The 19,483-nt window shown below is 32.6% G+C and overlaps 2 protein-coding genes across 4 annotated transcripts; one reads left to right on the forward strand and one right to left on the reverse strand.

Moving 5' to 3' along the window:
• Window positions 1-100: 100 nt before the first annotated feature.
• LOC105343705 (uncharacterized) lies at window positions 101-11,238 on the reverse strand. Of its 2 annotated transcripts, XM_034482682.2 has the most exons (20): window positions 11,104-11,238; window positions 10,495-10,633; window positions 9,988-10,248; window positions 8,064-8,198; window positions 7,387-7,516; window positions 7,191-7,290; window positions 6,992-7,100; window positions 6,630-6,722; window positions 6,152-6,297; window positions 5,970-6,038; window positions 5,567-5,651; window positions 5,276-5,381; window positions 4,413-4,475; window positions 3,980-4,024; window positions 2,819-2,909; window positions 2,408-2,500; window positions 2,270-2,316; window positions 1,977-2,152; window positions 1,420-1,517; window positions 101-934 (listed from the first exon to the last, which is right to left on the reverse strand). In XM_034482682.2, the coding sequence occupies exons 1-20, from the start codon at window positions 11,173-11,175 to the stop codon at window positions 779-781; spliced, it is 2,214 nt and encodes a 737-aa protein (XP_034338573.1). In that variant the 5' UTR covers window positions 11,176-11,238; the 3' UTR covers window positions 101-778. The 2 variants fall into 2 exon arrangements, with proteins under 2 accessions (XP_034338573.1, XP_011449467.2); XM_011451165.4 differs by lacking the exon at window positions 3,980-4,024.
• On the forward strand, window positions 11,227-19,361 carry LOC105343706 (beta-1,3-glucosyltransferase). Of its 2 annotated transcripts, none has more exons than XM_011451166.4 (14): window positions 11,227-11,364; window positions 11,736-11,801; window positions 12,854-12,969; window positions 13,185-13,264; window positions 13,513-13,621; window positions 13,852-13,988; window positions 14,383-14,446; window positions 14,843-14,962; window positions 15,074-15,143; window positions 15,517-15,630; window positions 15,795-15,897; window positions 16,110-16,235; window positions 16,660-16,807; window positions 16,979-19,361. In XM_011451166.4, exons 1-14 carry the CDS (start codon window positions 11,319-11,321, stop codon window positions 17,165-17,167), a joined length of 1,488 nt encoding a protein of 495 aa, XP_011449468.3. In that variant the 5' UTR covers window positions 11,227-11,318; the 3' UTR covers window positions 17,168-19,361. The 2 variants fall into 2 exon arrangements, with proteins under 2 accessions (XP_011449468.3, XP_034338574.2); XM_034482683.2 differs by having other exon boundaries at window positions 11,231-11,364; window positions 11,718-11,801.
• The last annotated feature ends 122 nt before the right edge of the window (window positions 19,362-19,483 follow it).

Genomic DNA, 19,483 nt, shown 5'->3' on the forward strand with positions numbered 1-19,483 from the left:
CAAAGTTTCTATCAGGAAAGAAATTCATCCTAATGAAAAAATCCATTCACTCATTTGCTACCGCTGTTAAAAAAAAGAGAAGCTGTATCAACATTACAGACTCAATAATTAAATTCTTTTATTGAAGTTTTACAAGTCAAAGAATCCTACAGATGACATCTAAGCATTAGTAGATTGTATGGACGGAATACAGTCATTACACACATAAAAGTCAAATTGGTCACAGGATACCACAGAACCAAATAAAATATTGGTCTCCATGATAAATGTGGCCTTACGAAGCTTTACCCAATCAAATCTAAGCTTCGACCATACCAGATCTTATCTTTAAATTGATGAACACACATTTGAGGAAAGGCCAATGTAAATGCATTTTTGAAACATAAAAAAGTTGCAATTGTGTTCTGAAATCTTTGATAATTTTGTCTCTGACCAGCAGAGAATGAGTGAACATGAATACTACTTTGAACTGCTTCTTGTAAACATATCTGAGCAGTTAAATCTGTTTGTAAACATGAATTGTACAATGCACTCCTTCTGTTCATGAACACTAATTGTATGCTCCATACTTTTTGTGAACATGAAAACTACTCCATATTGATCGTGAATGTGAACATTACTCTGCACTTCTTGTGAACATGAACTCTACTCTGCACTTCCTGTGAACATGAACCCTACTCTGCACTTCCTGTGAACATGAACACTACTCTGTATTGTATGTGAACTACTAGGTGGAACAACACAAGCTTTGACGTCGCACTGTGATGTATGGTTTACATTAAAATGCATCCTTGTTTCTGGCTAGTTCTTTGGCTCTCCTGTCCTCTCGCCATTTCTGCATCAGTCTGATCATGGCCTCACTCTTGTCTTGTTGATCTTTTGCTGAAAGTTTGTCGAACTCGCCTGGCTTAAGATGTTTACCAAATATTTCTTTCTGAAACATCAAAAGAAGATTTATAGGTTTTATGACTAATAAGTAATACTGTAAAATCCTTATTTACAGAAGTTCTTTATTATCTGGGATAATTCCACGTTCCCGTCAAATTTTATCAATTCGCAAGAATATGAAATTGCGAAAACAGAATGTTTATCCTAATTTCTTTTAGTTCTAAAATTTCATAAAATAATTACATTTTAAAATCCGCGAGGGGTGCTTATTGTGGTATTACACACATATTTAAAATTCCTCGCGTTTAATTAGAAATCTACAGTAATGCACTTAAGTAAACAAACCCCGTATAGATAAAAATAGGAAATTCATATCAAAATTAAAGGATAGGAATTTTCTATAAAAAAAAAACCCGATGAAATGGCAAAACAAGATTTAAGACATTTACACCTGTATTTCTCAAATCAGGCAATAAGCTGGTTTTCAGTGCTCAATAGGATTTTTATTACATATCCTTCAGTCAATCTCACCTGAGCTTGTTTGATGTCCTTGACATTCTGTACCAGGTACCCCTCCGTAGCCTTGTCCAGTTCTTCCTTTTCTACAAACTGATCTTCTGCATGTGCAACTATTAAAACAGAAAAATGTAAATAGTACTGTGAGTGTTAGGAGCACTTCTGTTACTTTATTCCCCATTTGGATGGCTACCTACTTGAAAATATTTATCAATTTACTCTCCATAGCCATCCTTTAAACAATCCTATTTATGAAAAGAGCATTTTAAAAAAAATCAAATTCAAGACAATTCAAGGGAAACTACTCTCCATAAAATTATGCCACCTACATGGAGCTTCCGTGATGGCATTAAATGAATAATGAGTATCAAACTTGTGTTGTACTCTTTCTTCATGTATGTTCATCTTGAAAAAATAAACTAAGCAAGAAAAGAACTGTACAGAATTAAATTGAGGAATTACTGTATTGGGCATGCTTTACACTAAACACACAAGAGCGTTTTCACAAAAATAATCATCCACTTAATACATTACATTTAATATTCCCACTATATTCCACATTCTATACACACCTTTGTTTATTCCAAATAGCACTCTGTTAAGGAAGTCCGCCACAATTTTATTTTTTTGCTCCACGGGGGTCTGTACTGGGGTGGGGGTCCTGACCTTCTTTACGGCCACCACCGTCTGCGGGGGAGGTCTGACATGGCTTGAGACTCGAGATGGGGGTGGAGCCAGCAACTGTCGACTGCAAGATATTTTATGTAGATTACATGTATTGTATTTAAGCATAAAACTACCGGTATTGTATGAGTACATTAATTGAGAATATAGGTAAAGATTCTGTAACAGGGATATGACATACCTAATGTATGATGACACACTTGGAGCAGGACTGTATGCAGGAGTTGGCTGCAAGAATTCAATGGAAAAAAATTAATATTCATTAGTATTCCTTCGCATCAATTTATGTAGATTTAATGAAAATCATAGTTTGGCTTACTGGTTTCTGGTTCTTCAAGGCAGCAACCTCCAGTCTTAGTCTCTCGATCTCATCTGATGCGTGTCTTTCAGCTTCTACTCTTCGCCTCCTTTCCTGAAAGTGACAAGATAAATTTGTCATGTAGTGACTAATAACTACCGGGGTACATGTACCATAAGTCATATGTCCAAAACATTTTTGACTAATGGCTAATTCTTTGGGTTTTTTTTTTTTACAATTCAGACAATTGGTTTATAATGTTTACATGTGGACTTGGAAACTCTTGATGTAAACTGCAGGGAGGGAGTTTGAGCATACAAGAGCATTTCCCACTGACAAATTTGATGATTTATTCCAATATATCGAGAATTTTTTTTTCAGAAGTGATGGTTTTATTCAAACATGTCATATTACAGAGAAATGACCTCTGACCTCTTGTATCTGTTCCTCCAGTTTAATTCTCTCCATCTCCACTCTCTGTCTGTCAAGGGCAGACAACTTCAGATACTCCTCTTCCTCATCTCTGCAAAATTAAGTTAATTGCACTTGTTAAATAAGCTGTTTAAGGATGAAGGATATCTTTAAAAAAAATTGGTTTTCAATTTCTCCCAAACTTGTTATGCTCACCCCTAAGTGAATGGCAAAATAAATCTTCCAGTAATACAAGGCATAAACAAGTACATGTACATGTATTGTTTATATCATATATTTGTATAACAAAATTATGTTGATTTTTACTTTCAATGTAATATTAGATCAACAAAAAATTAATTGCAGCAATGGTTTCTAATGGAATTCTGGGCATTTGATACCTAAGAGAATAAATGCATTATAGCATAATTCTGTTTTTCATTTAAATTGTATTTATCCATGTACAAATACATGTAGTATTTATATCATCATTAATAATTTGTGAGTCAAAACTAACAACTTTTCCAAGTTTATAGCTCATAAATTTAGATTTGATTAAAAATACTGTGGAATCATTAAAATTCGTGGGGGCCAATTTTCATGGATTGCTAAAATTTTACAGGTTCGTGGGGAGGTAATTTCGTGTATTTTCTTATACCTACAAAAGGGAATATTACTTTAAAAGCCCTAATTTATTAATTCGGGGAGGATGTTAATTCATGGATGAGAGGTAACCACGAATTCCACGAAAATTGAGCCACCACGAAATCTAATGATTCCACAGTACACAGTGCGAGGCGTACTTAGACTTCCCTGTAATCAATATCAAATAACAGATATGTAACAAAAACACAAAATTGGCACCAATCAAATTCATTTTTTAAGATAAATACATGTGCATGTAATTACAAAAACATATATACATGTAACATTAATTTCATAACAAAAACAATTTGTAATTATTCATAAAATTTAAGGTACTTTAGTTAATGTTCCAGAGATTTAAAAATTTAATTTTGCCTAATGTACCCTCCTTTTGCCCACAATTTTTAAATATTAAAGGTATTCACTCAAGTACATTCTATGTTGAAACAAAAGAATTAAAATGAACAAAGGACAATAACTATAAAGTTGAAATTCAAATAACTTCAAAATTTCTAAAATTGAAACTATCATACTCACTTGGTAAATTGAGGTAAATTGATACCATAAAGTCTGAGTCTATTTCTAGATTGTATGAATTGCAACAACAAGACTGAATTGAGAAATAACCAAATATATCTTGCCCCCTCTTTTGAAATATGTTTTACATTGTACTAGTGTCTACTTGTAAATTTGCAGCTTTGTACAAGTGAGGTACAAATAAATTCTTTGTAAAAATGAATTATGATAAATTTCATGCATCCCTTTATGACATCATACATTAATTTAAAGGATTTCTAAAATTTTTAAACAAAATTTATCATCTATACAAAACAAAAATGCCATATTAAAGGCATTCTCAAAGAGCATAGAAATAAAATTTGTTTATTATATGAAATTTGCAGTGAATATTCCTGTTTTGTAGTTATCTTAATATAGATGATTTTAATATAATTCCCCTAGTTAGACTCACCTCCTGTCCCTGGCTTCCTGTTCACGCCTTGCAGTTTCTGCATCCTTCTGTTGTTGAGCCAACCTTTATTTACAGAATATCTCTTATTGGTTTATATATTCATTTACCTATCACTTAAAATTACATATTGAAATAAGAACACAAACAGGGATTACCGTAAATATTATTTAATCTAAACAATTAATTTAGTTTTAACCGAAGTACCGTATATACTCGCCTATAAGTACGATTCGCCTATAAGTCGGTTGCCTTTCTCCAGCTTTAATTTGAAGATTTTGCTGTTGACTCCCTTAAAAGTCGGGTTACTTTTTCAGGACAATTGATGTACAGATACTCTCAATAAAATACTACAGATACTCTCAATAAAATACCACATTTTATCATACATGTTTTGAGTTCTAAAAAAAAATGGCCTTTTTTCACCCCATAATTGCTTCTACACTATTTCTATCATGGGTCTATGATGTTAATAACTTTTGATTTAAATGCCATTATTTTTTATAACACTAATTACAAGTTGGTAATAGCTTCAAAACTACCAGGTATTTACATAGATTCCTTTTGAAAATTTGATGATAGTGATTTATTTCCTTACTGACTGATTAGATTGGTAATTAGCCCCTTAAACTGGGGTGTTGGCTTGTGTTGTTTTAGGTGACATGACCCCTATATCTATTATCACCTTAGGTGTGAAAAACAAACTGCTTTTTTACTATGTCTCACCTATAAGTCGGACCCCAACTTTTCACTCAATTTTCTACTCCCAAAAATCCGACTTATAGGCGAATATATACGGTATATGCCATTAACATCAATACTAGTAACCAATACAGTTTTACACTTTATAGGGTAATTATCCCCACCTCTCCCTCTCGGCCTCTCTCTCCTCTCGGGCCTTCCGTCGGTCCTGCGGTTTGGTGAAGGGCGGGATCACATCATTGTACCAGTGTCTCCAGGGAGGGTGCTGAGCTGTTGATATGAAATCAAGACAGACCATATAAATACACCATGTACAATAAATGTCTCAACTTCTTATGGCTTAACACCTATGGTCAACCTCTGTTCTGTTAAGTAAGAAAAGCAAGACTGCAAGACAATGTTGTATTTTCGCGGTAGTTTGCAACCAATCTGAGTCTTCTTCTAAGGTTGTTTACCTTGAGTTGGGTCAAGTACAGGAATGGCCGCTTTAGAATCTCTGGTGATCATGGAGAAAAGGTCCTTGTAATAATGCTGTTTTACCTGCAAATAATGAGTCCATATTGGTTTACATTTCAATATTATTGTATTTTTTTTCATAACTTACTTCTGCGTGTAATGCTTATATTACTAGTACATTGTACATGTACACAGTTACTTTTATTTAAATTAAACTTCAAAATTGCATTTGAAGTATATACAGTATGTAGTTTTTTTTTTAGCTAATAGCAACAAAAGATTGCAGGTATATCTAACTTAATACAAAGAAATGCATAAAGTCGGGTATGCGATGTGCAAACTCATAATCTATTTGTTAATACATGTATTAGATAAATCTATGGAGTGGCTCGGATCAATCACCTCATACTGGAACTGTGGAACAGTCAGTCTGCAGCTCTCAGTTTTTAGTATTTTCTCTAAAGACGCAGGCTAAAACAGCAACAGAAAAATAAAATCATAAAACAGTTCTTTTTCAATACTTTTTTGTCCATTAATTTGCAGAATTAAACATGTGAATTGCATTTATTCAAAATCAAACTCACAGATGTTGCCTCTTTGATTTTATCCTTAGTGAGGGCCAGGATAGTGACTAAGACTATGGCCAGCCATTCCGTAGTAAACCCAGGGGTATCAAGACCAATGATGTAGTTATCCCATACATAGAGTAGAGTGTTAGGGTTCAAGTAGGCTGAAAATAACACAATATATAATATTTTTTCCTTGTTATGTATGATTTTTCGAAGAAAGAAAAAAGTGCAATATTTTTTTTTTTTGGGGGGGGGGGGGGGGGTTATTTATTGAATTTTGTTTTATAATACATGTATGATTTTTGGCTGAAAACTGTATTTGACTAATTTGTAAAGTGTAAACTCTTACTATATCAAAAAAATTTTAATACTAAGTTTAACCAGAGTATGTCATTTTCAACTCAACCAACTGTATAGTGTAAAACTATATAAGGAATTAGATAATAATGTATCCATTTTTTGCTATAATAAGCAAGAATGATGCCTGACTCACAAACAAAGAGGGATCGTAACATAGGACGACAGATTGCCATTAACCCTTCTCTCAAGACAGCCTGATTACCAGCCTCTGTGGCTACAATCTTCTCTGTAAACATAAATACAAATCAATTAGGGTACAATACTCCTTTGATAAATTACTATCATTGTCAGGTGTAAGATAATTCTGATGTTTGAAACATGATGAAATTGTATCACACATTCCACTTTCATTTACCGGTAAGAACTCAATGAAAAATCATCACCCAAAAGCAAACTTTTATTAAGTCAAGAGGCAAAATTAAACTGATTATCTCTGTGAAAATTAATAGAACTCTTTCCATTTCAATTCATTTACTAGTATTTGATTTCTCTGACCTTTTGAAGGACTGAATTTTTCCACGATGTTTTTCACAGACTCTGGATATTTAGCAGTGAGCATTGTGGCAACTTTATCAATGAAAGCTCTAACTTCTTCATTGTGTAACTGCAAAAAAAGAGTCAATTAATGAAATACATCACCCTATTTACTGCTGAATACAACAAGAATAAATTCTCGGACAATTTTTTTTCTTACTTCTGATCCAGAATCTTCCACAAAACCAGGGCGCTGTTTCATAAATGTTTCAAACTCCTCAACCAAAAGGGCAACAACTCTTCCTGCAGGAGGTTCTTTCCTGTAGTAAATAAAAATATAAATCAAAATTGAGGAAAAACACATGTTTTTTTTTTCCGTTTACTGTTGATGAAATAAGTAACCATAGTTATCTTACTTAGGCATGCTTGAGCGTGCCACTTCTACAAATGGTACAACCAATAAATGGTCGACATCTCGTAATCTGTTCTGGGTTTTCTGAGATGAGTGGTGATATGATAGGACTGCCTTCATTCCATAGAAATTACCTGATAGTAAACAAAACCAGTTAACAACTTTATTGCATGAACATCATCTGTTATGAAATCAGAAAAAACGTATATGAGATTGAGTTTAATTATCATCAGAAAATGTCTGTCCATCCAATTAGCTTAATTATGAGCTTTGAAAGTAAAAATAAATACAAATGAACCAGTATTTCTAGTTTACTTTAAATACATTTAAGGGTATCTCTATGGTATTATACACATGATTATAATTAAAAACAAGTTTGTTAAGAACATTAAGGATGGGTACTTTTGTATCAGTTGTATACATTCTTGAACTGAACTGAAATTCATTTTACAATGATTGACAATTAAGTTCTACAACTTAAATTAGTATCTCTCGTTGGATGGGATGGTTGCGCAAGGGGGGTCATTGATGTGGGAGGATTCTGAGACCCATGTGTCCAATAGGGTGACCATCACAACCTTTGTCTTCTGCCAATCAAATCAATGGGTCGCAGAGCAGTGAGAAGCAAAAGCCTTGTCCACTGTGCTACTTATTGGACACCCTATTTGTTTACATCCTTACCTACAGATCCTTTGAGGTCAGCAAAGGTTGGCTCCGAGTTCAGGAGCTGGTCACATTTCTGAGATATCTCGTAATCATACTGAGATATGGCAGCTCTTGGGTTGGTGTTTAACAAATCAATGTACTTTTTCCTCACTGAGAAAAAAAAAGAATGTGAAAGAGTATTTTTGAATGTGTCATTAATTCTCATGTTTCAAGATTATAAGGATAAGCCAAGCAAGCATTGATTATATTTTATAAAAAGCAGAATTGACAGACATACTAGCAAAGGACTATGTGCGGTTTTATGCATTTTTTGCCCCCAAAATCAGAGTTTTAGAAAAAGCTTTAAAAATTAGGTGAAAGATATTTAAAACCATATTGGAAATAAAGGTGTAAAAGGTTATCTCCACAGTGACGTCATAATGTAGAAATGACGTCATGAAGATTGCATTATTTTGATAAAATGATGTTTTGTAGCAAAATATGGGTGTTTTCCGATGGTTTTTCGACTCGGAAACATTGAGCGCAGGCTTGCTCAAGTACAATTTTTTAGTATAATGTGTATATCTATCTGACGAAAAATATATGTTAAAATCGCACTTGAGCAGACCTGCGCTCTATACTTCCGAATGCAAAATATAGAGCAAAAATGAGAATATTTTCATTTTTTTGCAAGTTTGCGGGAATTAGGTCATTTAGGTGACGTCATAGATAAACAGCAAATGAGCAATGATGACTAAAATCAAGATTAAAGTTATAGGCATCCTCTATACAATGATTTGTGAAGATTTTATTTTTATACGATACTATTTAAAAATTGGTTAAAATCGGGGGCAAATATTTGACCAAACCGCACATAGTCCTTTTGGATTCAATTGCTATTACCTGTATGTATACTGGTATTAGATTTGATTTTAAAATTTACATTCATTCAATTTAAAATACAACACTGAGAAATGTGCATACAAAAAATGGAAAAGCAGAAAATTGATTCTCTCTTTCTATGTCCTTTCTTTCTCCTTTCTCCCATCTCCAGAGAGATGATAACTCTCCCCTCTCTCTCTCTCTCTCTCTCTCTCTTTAGGTGTACCTACTTTGAGAAACTCTACAAGTATTTTACAACAGTAAACACAACCAATTTAATATTGCTGACTATGGATACTCACAGTAATAACAATTCATGCCAGGAGGCTGTGATATGTTGGCATTAACACAAAGCAAAGCAGACATAAGGGCATATCATAGAATTGTTGAATGTTATGGTAAATACATAACAGAGTAAAGCAAAATGCATATATTAATTACATTGTGGCTGCATCATACACAAATAGCAATTGTGATTTTAACATATAATCTTAATCACCATACAACATTTTATCCCTTTCTTTGTGCTTCTTTGTCCATCAATTCATCTTAATGAATTTTATACATATTTCAGTCATTTCCCTCTTGATTATTTTGATGACTTAAATTATCAATAATCTTGAATATATCTGAAAATGTCAATCTTATGTACAAAAAGTTTAGTGATTTGTATTCTTGTAACTATAAGAATTAATTAAACTGTACAATAAAGAATTCATTTCTCATTTAGGAAAGCTGATATGTAAATGTGCATCTTCGCTAGCCAAGGGTTTACGATACACTACACTTTATGAGAAGCGTAGTGTATTGGAAACCCTTGGCTAGCAAAGATGGTAAATGTCCTAAAGTCTTTTATCCCAATGAGATTTTCTTCTTAATCATAGACCTTTTAAATATGTGTAGTAAAAACTTGAAATCATGCAAATTCACATGTTAAAGATATGCATTTTTAAAAAAAATATCTTTGACTTGGATACCTTTTTAAAACTTGTTGTTCAGCATATTTGTGAAAAAGTTTAAATTGATAAACAATAAAAACTCATCAAACAATCACTTTTGAAACCAATAATTTTCCTACCTTTCGTATCACTGAGATAAAGTCGCCATGCAACCTGCCGTAGTTGAGTGGGGAGTGGCTGATTTAAACAGACTTGTAGTTTCTCCTTCATATCCGGCCACTTTTTCAGCAAACTAAGTGTCCCTTCTTCGGCACTCTCTATGATTAGATCAGATTTTGTGTCCATCGGAGATTCCTCTAGTAACTGTCGGGACACTTCCTCATTCAAACTCTGGTCCATAACCACTGACACCTTCTTCATCATGTTATTGTATGAGGTCCCTGTGAAGGGGGGGGGGGGGGTATACAAGATTTTAAATTAAAAATAAAATTCATAAATTACTCCAGGTACATTATATGTGTACAACATATAGAATAAAAGCTCGTATTTAAACAGAAAATGTCAGCAACCAAAATACTTTATTTATTAACTGCATTAAATTTCAATTCTTCTTTTATCAAAGGTATTCTAATCTTTATGAAATTGTTTTAAGATGTAATGGATATGCAACTAATTACAAGCTTTACCTCCTTCCAGTGCTTTGGTTGCCCTCTGCATGAATAGCTCTTTCTCTGCCTCAGACAGATCACTGAAGTATTGGACATGGCTCTCTGTGAGCTGCTGCTGTATGGCATCATGTAACTCTCTCACAAAGACATTCCAGTCCTATCGTATCAAAATATAAACATTTTAACACAGTCCCATATTCCTATATTAGTGACAATGATTAAAACTCAAACTTTTTAAACCACATATATTTTTAGATATATTTACAAGATTCATGAGACATATGCTGTGTAAATTAAGTATTTGCACTATATTAATTTTAATTTAGGAACCTACAAACTGTATTGAATATGCTTTTAAAAGTGCAATACTAAAATATCAAAACAAAACGTTCAATTTAAAATGGTACAGCTAACATCACAAACTTTGATAATATATTTGTTTTAAAAATATAAGAAAATAATGTCATGTTCTGAATTCCTGCCGCAATACCAAGACACCTGTTGATCGAATGCGCAGTCACCATCTCAATCGAATTTAACATTCAAATATCCATATTTTTGGAAGTATTGTTTTTTAAAATAACTTTAACTACTAGTAATTCATGAAAATAAAAAACTTTTCCCTACCTTTGAATCGTTGATGCCCTGTTTGCAGTTTAAAAGCCATTTGGGATATCCCTGTGGACCACCAGTAGCCATTTGTAAACAATGTTTGGTGCGAGGGTCTCATTTGTTAGAAGTGATTTGATTGGCTATTAGCTTCTGTTTGATGAATCAGCAACCGCTTTACTTGGGGGTTTGGTATTGTGAGGAAAAGCCACGACAGCGATCAGCAGAAGAAAATGATACCTGTCAAATTAATACCGTGGATTTTCCTCATTAGCATTGGTAATTTTTTCACAATATTGCATGGTGATTTCTGTCATTGATGTACACAATTCTCTCTAACAGCTGTCTAATGGCAAAGCAGAGACATTTATAAGTAAATAGTTCTCTCTAAATCACATGCACATCAGCTTATAGCCTGCATATAGGCCAATACATTGATAAAGTAAGGCCTAGATGTCGTAATCTACTAGATGTTAAGTGTTTGTTAGTACGTTGCACTCAATTAAAATGCCACCATGCACATGATGCACATGATGTGGCATCTGCTGTTCTCAGTTAAAATTGATTGAGATTCTAAGAATTGTGACTTGTTAATATACACTGTACTTAGAATATACATGTAAATTTTGTAGGTCCTGGTTTGATTTTAGTTGCAGCTGCAGATGATCCTGTTGATGAGAGAGAACCTGAAAAATTTGCAAAAGTAAAACCTAAAGGTGAATTGTTTTTCTTAATTTAAATACTTTCAACAGTGCTTACTTACAATCAGACATATTTATAAATGATTTATTATTGTGCGTTTTACTTTAAAAGTATAATGGAATTTTACAATTGGAAAACAGTTGTAGTATTTCCACTTTTCATGCTGTTACAATCAGAGTTGGGGTCAATTACTTTGAAAAGTAATTAATTACTTTCAAATACATTGACAATTTTATCAATTACTTGCAATTACAATTACATTGATTTTTTAAAATGTAATTAATTACTCTCAATTACTTTGATAAATGTAATTAATTACATTTCAATTACTTTAGTTTTATTTTTTTAAATCTTGAGAACATATACATATATTAACGACATTAAGATATACAGGGCTTTATGTTCGGTTATTTTTTTAAAGGTTGTTTAGTTCAGTTCAGATCAGATTTCTTGAAAATTTTCTTTAACATTAAATTCATTAAGTACCATTTAGTTCATTTTTGGTTCTGAATAATATTTTCTCTACAGTGAATTAATTTTTATTCACATATTAAAACTATGTTTATTGAGAAAGTACAAATTTTGGCAGTACAGCATATCAGTATATAAATAATAATTGCTATAATTCACAAGAATGAGATATTTTGATTCCCTTGAGTCTAAAATCAGTTCAGTTCAGTCTAAAATCAATTGGGGTTCTTGGGTATTGGAGGGGTTGACACCTCCACAAAATTAGATCTTTACCTATTGCTCTGGGCAGTGTGTCATACTGTATAAACATTAAACACATGAAACATTATGGGACATCTATTTATCATTATAAGACACCTTTATTATATCTTAAACTTGGAGAAAAGTAATTGAGATGTAATTGAAAATACACAATATTTTTGGAATGTATTTAAATACATTCAATTACTTGTAATTGAAGACAGACTCAATTACCAATTACTTTCAATTACTTTGAAAAATGTAATTAATTACACTCAATTACAAATACTTTTTTCAATTACCCCATCCCTGGTTACAATCAACATGTATGATGATAATGAACTCTTTTTTGAAGGCTTGAGTCTGAAGGATGTTCGATTTGTTGTCATCAGTCAGCCAAACTCTTATCACAAAAAGAGGTCCTTAGAATTCAAGAAACATTTTGAAGATCAAATAATGCACCTACCTAAGGTATGTTTATGGATGCAATTTACATATAATTTTTTAAAGGATTTCAAAATAACCACATTTTGAGCTCTTTAATGCAAGGAATTTTTTTCTGAGTTGTACTTTGTTATTATATGTACTTCTTAAAATGCATATGAAAGAAAAAAATTGTTGTCGTTTTGTTTTAGCATTTGCCGTATTATTTTTACATGTATGTTCGTGTAACTGTTTTCAATTAGGATGAGAAACCTGAACTGTACTTCACACATGAACATTGGGATCTCATAGGAGCATTCACAGTTTTACCTCTTCTACCAGTGTAAGTACAACTCTTCTGGATAATACCAGTACTATGTATACTAATTTCCTTGATTTTGAACACCAACATGCAGAAGTGATAAAATTATACAGCTATAACATATTACCGGTATTAAATTATTACTTTGGTAAGTACCTTTTGAATCTAAACAATATCCTTTGAACAGCATTAATTTTTATTACCATTTCCAGAGAGAGAGTAAAAAAAATACAATGATAGAATATGTTTATATTTTTTTTTTTACATAGGTTTGTCAAAGACTTTCAAGATTCTTCTTGGGTTTTTATATGTGAAGAGGAGACAAGACTGGATCTATCCAAACTGATGGAAGTTTTGGTCAAATATGAACCAAACAAGGTTTAAATTTATATCACCTGAATTAGTTTAAACAATATTTATTGATTTATTGATTTTAACACTGAACATCGATTGTACAAGTAGAAAAGTCAATAAGGAAACAAACCATGGAACTTCTGTTTAAAACCCTCTCTTATGTGACACTATGATTTTAATCATTACTGCTAGTGATTACCAAGATACATGTATAAGCTAATTATGAACATTGGATTTTGATTGCTAAATTTTAGGAATACTTTCTGGGTAAGGCCCTACGAGATCGGGAAGCAACCATCATTCATCATTTTGCCCATGCCAATAACCCACATTCCTTTGCTTTCCCGGACTTTGGTGCTGGAATTGCCCTGAGCAGAGCTTTGTTTATGAGGTAAAAAAACAAACAAATCAAAACCAATAGTGATTATAGTTATACTCAAGGCCAGACTAAGTGTGGGTCTTTGGTGATGAGCCGTGCTAATCTCTGAAAAGTAGCTATTGATATACAGGATTGATGTTGGGGAAGAGTTTGTTTATATACCTATGTTTTTATTTTGAATAACTGTGAACTTAGAAATCTATTTTAGAGTTGAATGAATTTTACATAGACTATTTGAAGATATTCTAACTTTGAAATTCTTGAATGATTTTGTTTGAAGCAAAATTTGCATACATATTTCCCTTAAAAAAAGATAGATGCATGAATTGTTTATCTATGTACATATTCATCTGAGGAGATAAATTATTTTATTCTTCTTATTGACCTCTAAATCTGTATTTGACAGTGTTGGACAAAGGTGGCCAGATGATTCTGTTAGATCAGACTTTACCATAGATCCCAAACATGAAGTAAGTTAGATTCTTTGAGTTTCCATGTAATCCCATCCGGCTATTTAGCAGTCCGAATCATGGCTATAATGATTCTTTGTAAACACTAAATATGCTGTTTTTTAAGCAAGTAGTGAGTGCCTCTCACACACCTCTTCTAAGATGTGTTTTTCCAAAAACTTCAGTCTTCCATATGTTTCATTGGAAAATTCACATTTGTTATGAAACAATTTTTCCCATGTAATTTGTGTATATGATCAATATTTATTCTCATAGTCTCGTAAAGAAGCAATTGTACCATCGTCGGAACCTTCGGGTTTTCTGTCTGTTACACTGCTTTTTTTTAAAGCAGTGTAATGGATATAAAACCCGTGGGTTCCAACAATGCAATTTGACTAATTATTTGTTCATTTACAGCTAGCTATGGTGATAAAGAATGGAGGAAAAGGAGTGGATCTTACAGAAGTACCAGAGTTATGTACCTGTGACCACAATGAGAAGTGTGCATCCTGGTACCCTATGAAATTCCCCGACTGTGTTAGTACATGTAAATTGTTAAAACAATAATCCTTTTGTTTTGAATTTTGATTTAGAATGATTTATGCATAAATTTGACTTTGATAATGAGTTTTATTATTAACTTATTAGGGTCCTGAAATTTCTGAAGACAATCTTGCTGTGGGGGTTAAAACCTGTGAGAAATTTCATGAAGAAAGAGGTAAAGCAAATTTGATTTCATGCAGTTATGGATAAATTATAACTGCTTGTGCTATGGTAGTTGATTTAAAGGGGAAAATATTATTTAAATGTGTGGACAAAAAAAAACTTAATGTACACTCATCAGTTTTCAAATCTGATATTTGGAAACTTTTGTATTTACATGTACATGTATTTGTAAGGCTGTCTTTTAATTATATTATAAAAGATCATAAAGCTAGCGCAGTTGGATGTAAATAGTAGAAAATCAATTATATGACCAATCTCATCAAGCAACATCCTTTAGAGTTTCATATGTATTGGTGTTTATTGTTCAAGCTTATATTTACCTCCCATTTTGGATTTTCAGTGATTTTCTTGAATACTTGTTTCAGTGTCCATTGTGAAAGAGACATGGGGGAAGGACACAAAGAACATTGAGTATTTCAGTGAGAAGGAGGACCCCTCAATCCCCACCATCAGCCTTGGCATTCCTAATACAGAGAGAGGTTAGATTCTCAAAACAATTGAGTAATATTCTTCATGTATCGTAGAATAATGGTACTAAGTTTGTAGGACATAGTTCTTTATGCACATCCATCAGTTCATGCATTTGATGTACATTTATGAAACTGTAGATGTGAGATAAATGGAATTTCTTCAACCTTTTCAGGACATTGCGGAAAGACCATGGCCATGCTAAGGAGATGGCTGAAGGAAAAGAAATTTGAGAAAGTCTCCTGGTTCCTGATTGCAGATGATGACACCATTATCAAGTACACACAATTTAAGTGATGCTTCAGAGAATATGAAATATTTTCAAGCTGTGGTAACCATGCAGTTTGAAAGATGTGTGATATGGTCTTGAAAAGCTTTAAATGTTAAAAATGTTAAAAAAGAGTTAACGAAAAATTTTCAAAGTCAAAAGACATATCACAGTATGCACTATCAAAGACATTTTCAGTTTTGTGAGCGGATGTCATTTCAGCTTGAAGCGGCTTCGGAAGTTGCTGGCCTGCTATGACCCCAAAGAACCAGTTCACCTGGGTGAGGTGTATGGCTACTCTGTGGCCAAAAAGAATTGGGGGTACACCTACATCACCGGTGGGGGAGGGTAAGTATAGGGACTCATTTTATTTTTCATCAAGTCCCAAAATCCTGTGATGTGGAGCAACAGTTTCTCATTTCATTTCACTAAACCAGTTAATTCTGATTTTAATGAATTTAAGATATTTACCAACTTCTTGATGTAATATTTAACATGTATTAAATTCATGAAAACTTTATGTGCTCTTGTACAAGACTCTTAACTCATCAAAATGAACTTCTGACCTTTGTTTTACATGAATCTATCATACATGTATTTAATCAAAAATCAAATTTCATATCAGTGGTCGTTGAAAAATATATCTTGCATCAAAATTCAGTAATGATTGTACTAACTAATACAAATACAAAATTCAGATCTCTTTGATAAGGTGATCTGCTGTGTTACTTAGGTGTCAAGCTTACTTAGAATTTGATACTTTTTTCATCAGAATGGTGTTCAGCAGGGAAGCCATTAACCAGCTGGTGACCAATGGGGAAGCCGACTGCCATGCGGACGATTCTCCAGACGACATGACTCTGGGGATGCGCTACAAACGACTAGACATCAGTTTGGTCCATAGTCCTTATTTTCACCAGGTATTTCAAATGAACTTATTGTCAGGTGTTCCTTACATAAAATTTATTTAATGCCTCAGAAGATTGAACTATGCAATATTATATTGTTGTACTGGTTTTCTGTCAGATTTTCTATCTATCTTCAAAAACTTACGAATAACTCATACATTTTCATTAATCTCTGATTTTTAGGCTCGGCCCATGGATTACAGTGCTGATTTCTTAGCAGCTAGAACTCCTTTATCATTCCACAAACACTGGATGTGTGACCCCAGGGCTGTGTATGCTGACCTGATGAAGGAGCCAGAAGACACTGACACACAGACAGACAAGGACAGTTCCTCAACAGAGAGGACCGCCGAGGAGCATGAGGAACTATAGCATATTATATACAGTGGAATTAAAATTGTGCAAAGAGCAGCAGGAACTATAGTGGTAGTTGATTGAATAGAAAATGTGTGAGAAATATTTGGAAAAAGTGGTAGATGATTGAATAGAAAATGTGTGAGAAATATTTGGAAAAAGTGGTAGTCACTTTAAAATGAATGAGGAACATCATGATAAAGTGGTAGATAAATTGAATAGAAAATGTTTAATCAATGTTGCATGAATTAAGTTTTGTCTTGGGAATCAAACACAAGGCACTTAAATTGTTGCTTTCTTTTTAATCATGTGAAGAAAATTTCCCATCATAAAAAGTAATTTGTGTTTTAAAAAAATTATGATGTTCATGTCTCAGAAATGATTGACACACAGTACTCTTATTTATGTATTAATTTGTTTGTTTGCACATGTATATTTTTACTTTGAAAGAATTCCAAAGACAATCATATGAAAGGGTAGTTACTGATCTTTTTAAAAAATTTCAAAAATAGAAATGTGTCATGTTAATCGTACAGAATCTCCGTTTTATCTGAATCTTCGTTTATGATATTTTATTGTTGTGTGAATTCTTCTGTTTTGAATAGAGAAGGATCATATTTTATTGATAGATTTTTAATTTTTTTTTTTTTGAAGTTCTTGTTATATGTTTTTTGTTGCCAATCAAACTGCCAAAGCACAAGTCAAATATCATACCCATTATGATTTCCACTGATTTTTTTTTATATGAATATTCTTTGCGAGATTATAGTGTGAATATCAATTTTCATTGAGACATTATTTTGTAGACAATTCTACAACTTTAGTATTTATCATGAATTGTATAATGATGTGATTATCATGAATTTATAATGATATACATTTTCTGCACTATGCAATTTTGCCATGAGAGCACCATTTGTGTAGTTGGATGTAACATTCCACAGTAAATGAAGCTGCGATATCTTAGCCCAAACCCAACTTTTATGCAAAAATAAATTAAAAGAGAGATCGTTAAAAAAAAAAAATTGGAGCCAGCATTATATTTATGCATCAATAAAAATTCAAAACTGGCTTAATGAACATTTATAAAATTCAATCCATGAAAACATCTTTTTACATCAATGAATTTAAACTATGCAATTTTACATTGTGTTTATACATGTATGTACATGCCAAAGTTGGTTTCATTTTTGTTCTGATGAAAAAGAAGTTAAAGTATGATTACCTGAATATGTAAGTGGGTTATATGACAATTGCCATGAAATTATCATCAGGTGGAGAGTGTATCTTGAATGTTTTGTGTTATTAAATTCTACATGTACTTTTATTAATCAAATGAATCTTGTATCTAACTGGGGATTGTTGTGGGGGAGGGTCTGCTGGAACTAGATGGCTAAAAATTTTCATTCATCTTTGTTTCTTGTTCTGATAACAGTTCTATTATTACTTATAAATTACCGGTAATATCTGTATATACATTCAAATAATCATGTACACCAAGCATTTCGTTATAATTGTATCAAATTCTATATAGACCGGTACATGCATATTTGTTGCTTTAAACCTTTTTCGTTTCTTTTTTAAATACTGATATCATGCATATCCATATAAAAAAAAATTAAACACGCTGGGCACAAATTTAACTACTTTTATGACTTCATATTATATGCACATTGTTAATATGTTTTGACATACTGATGTACATTTGCCCGGCTGTTACAAGTTCATGTATGTGTATGGACTATTTTTATATGTAGAATCTCTCTTTTAGGCATTTCTTTCTAATATCTGTAATCTTGTATGCCCTCTGGGCCCAAAATTGGAAATAACTTTTATATTATACATGTATTATATACCTGTATGTGCCTGCTCACTGTTTTCTGAAATTCAGATCTACAAGTAAGAGAAAGGGTAAAACTGTGCTTAATGACATGCAAGCAATATGATAATCTGACTGAGTGTTTATATTTTAACCCACTGTTTCTTTTAACATTCAAATGATTCAATTTACTGAAAGTCTTTGGTCTATGTCTGTTCACCCATCAACACTGAATAGTTTAGTCCCGATATTGTATGGTCTGTAACTGTAACTGTCTCGATTTTTATACCATTTGTTTGTAAGCAGCTGCAAACTCAAATCCTGATTGGTTGGAATAGAAGTAGAATTGATATAGATGTTAAATTATTGGAATAAAAACTTATTTTCTTCTTATGCTGTAGTCATTTGTTAGTTCATTTTCAGGCATTGAATTACAGTGACCAGTACAAACTGATCTGTGTAATCCTTTGTGATGCCCATCTCAGCATCCATTCTGATTGCAAACGAAGTTCCAT

Source organism: Magallana gigas, chromosome 3, assembly GCF_963853765.1.
Source record: "Magallana gigas chromosome 3, xbMagGiga1.1, whole genome shotgun sequence".
Classification (NCBI taxonomy): domain Eukaryota; kingdom Metazoa; phylum Mollusca; class Bivalvia; order Ostreida; family Ostreidae; genus Magallana; species Magallana gigas.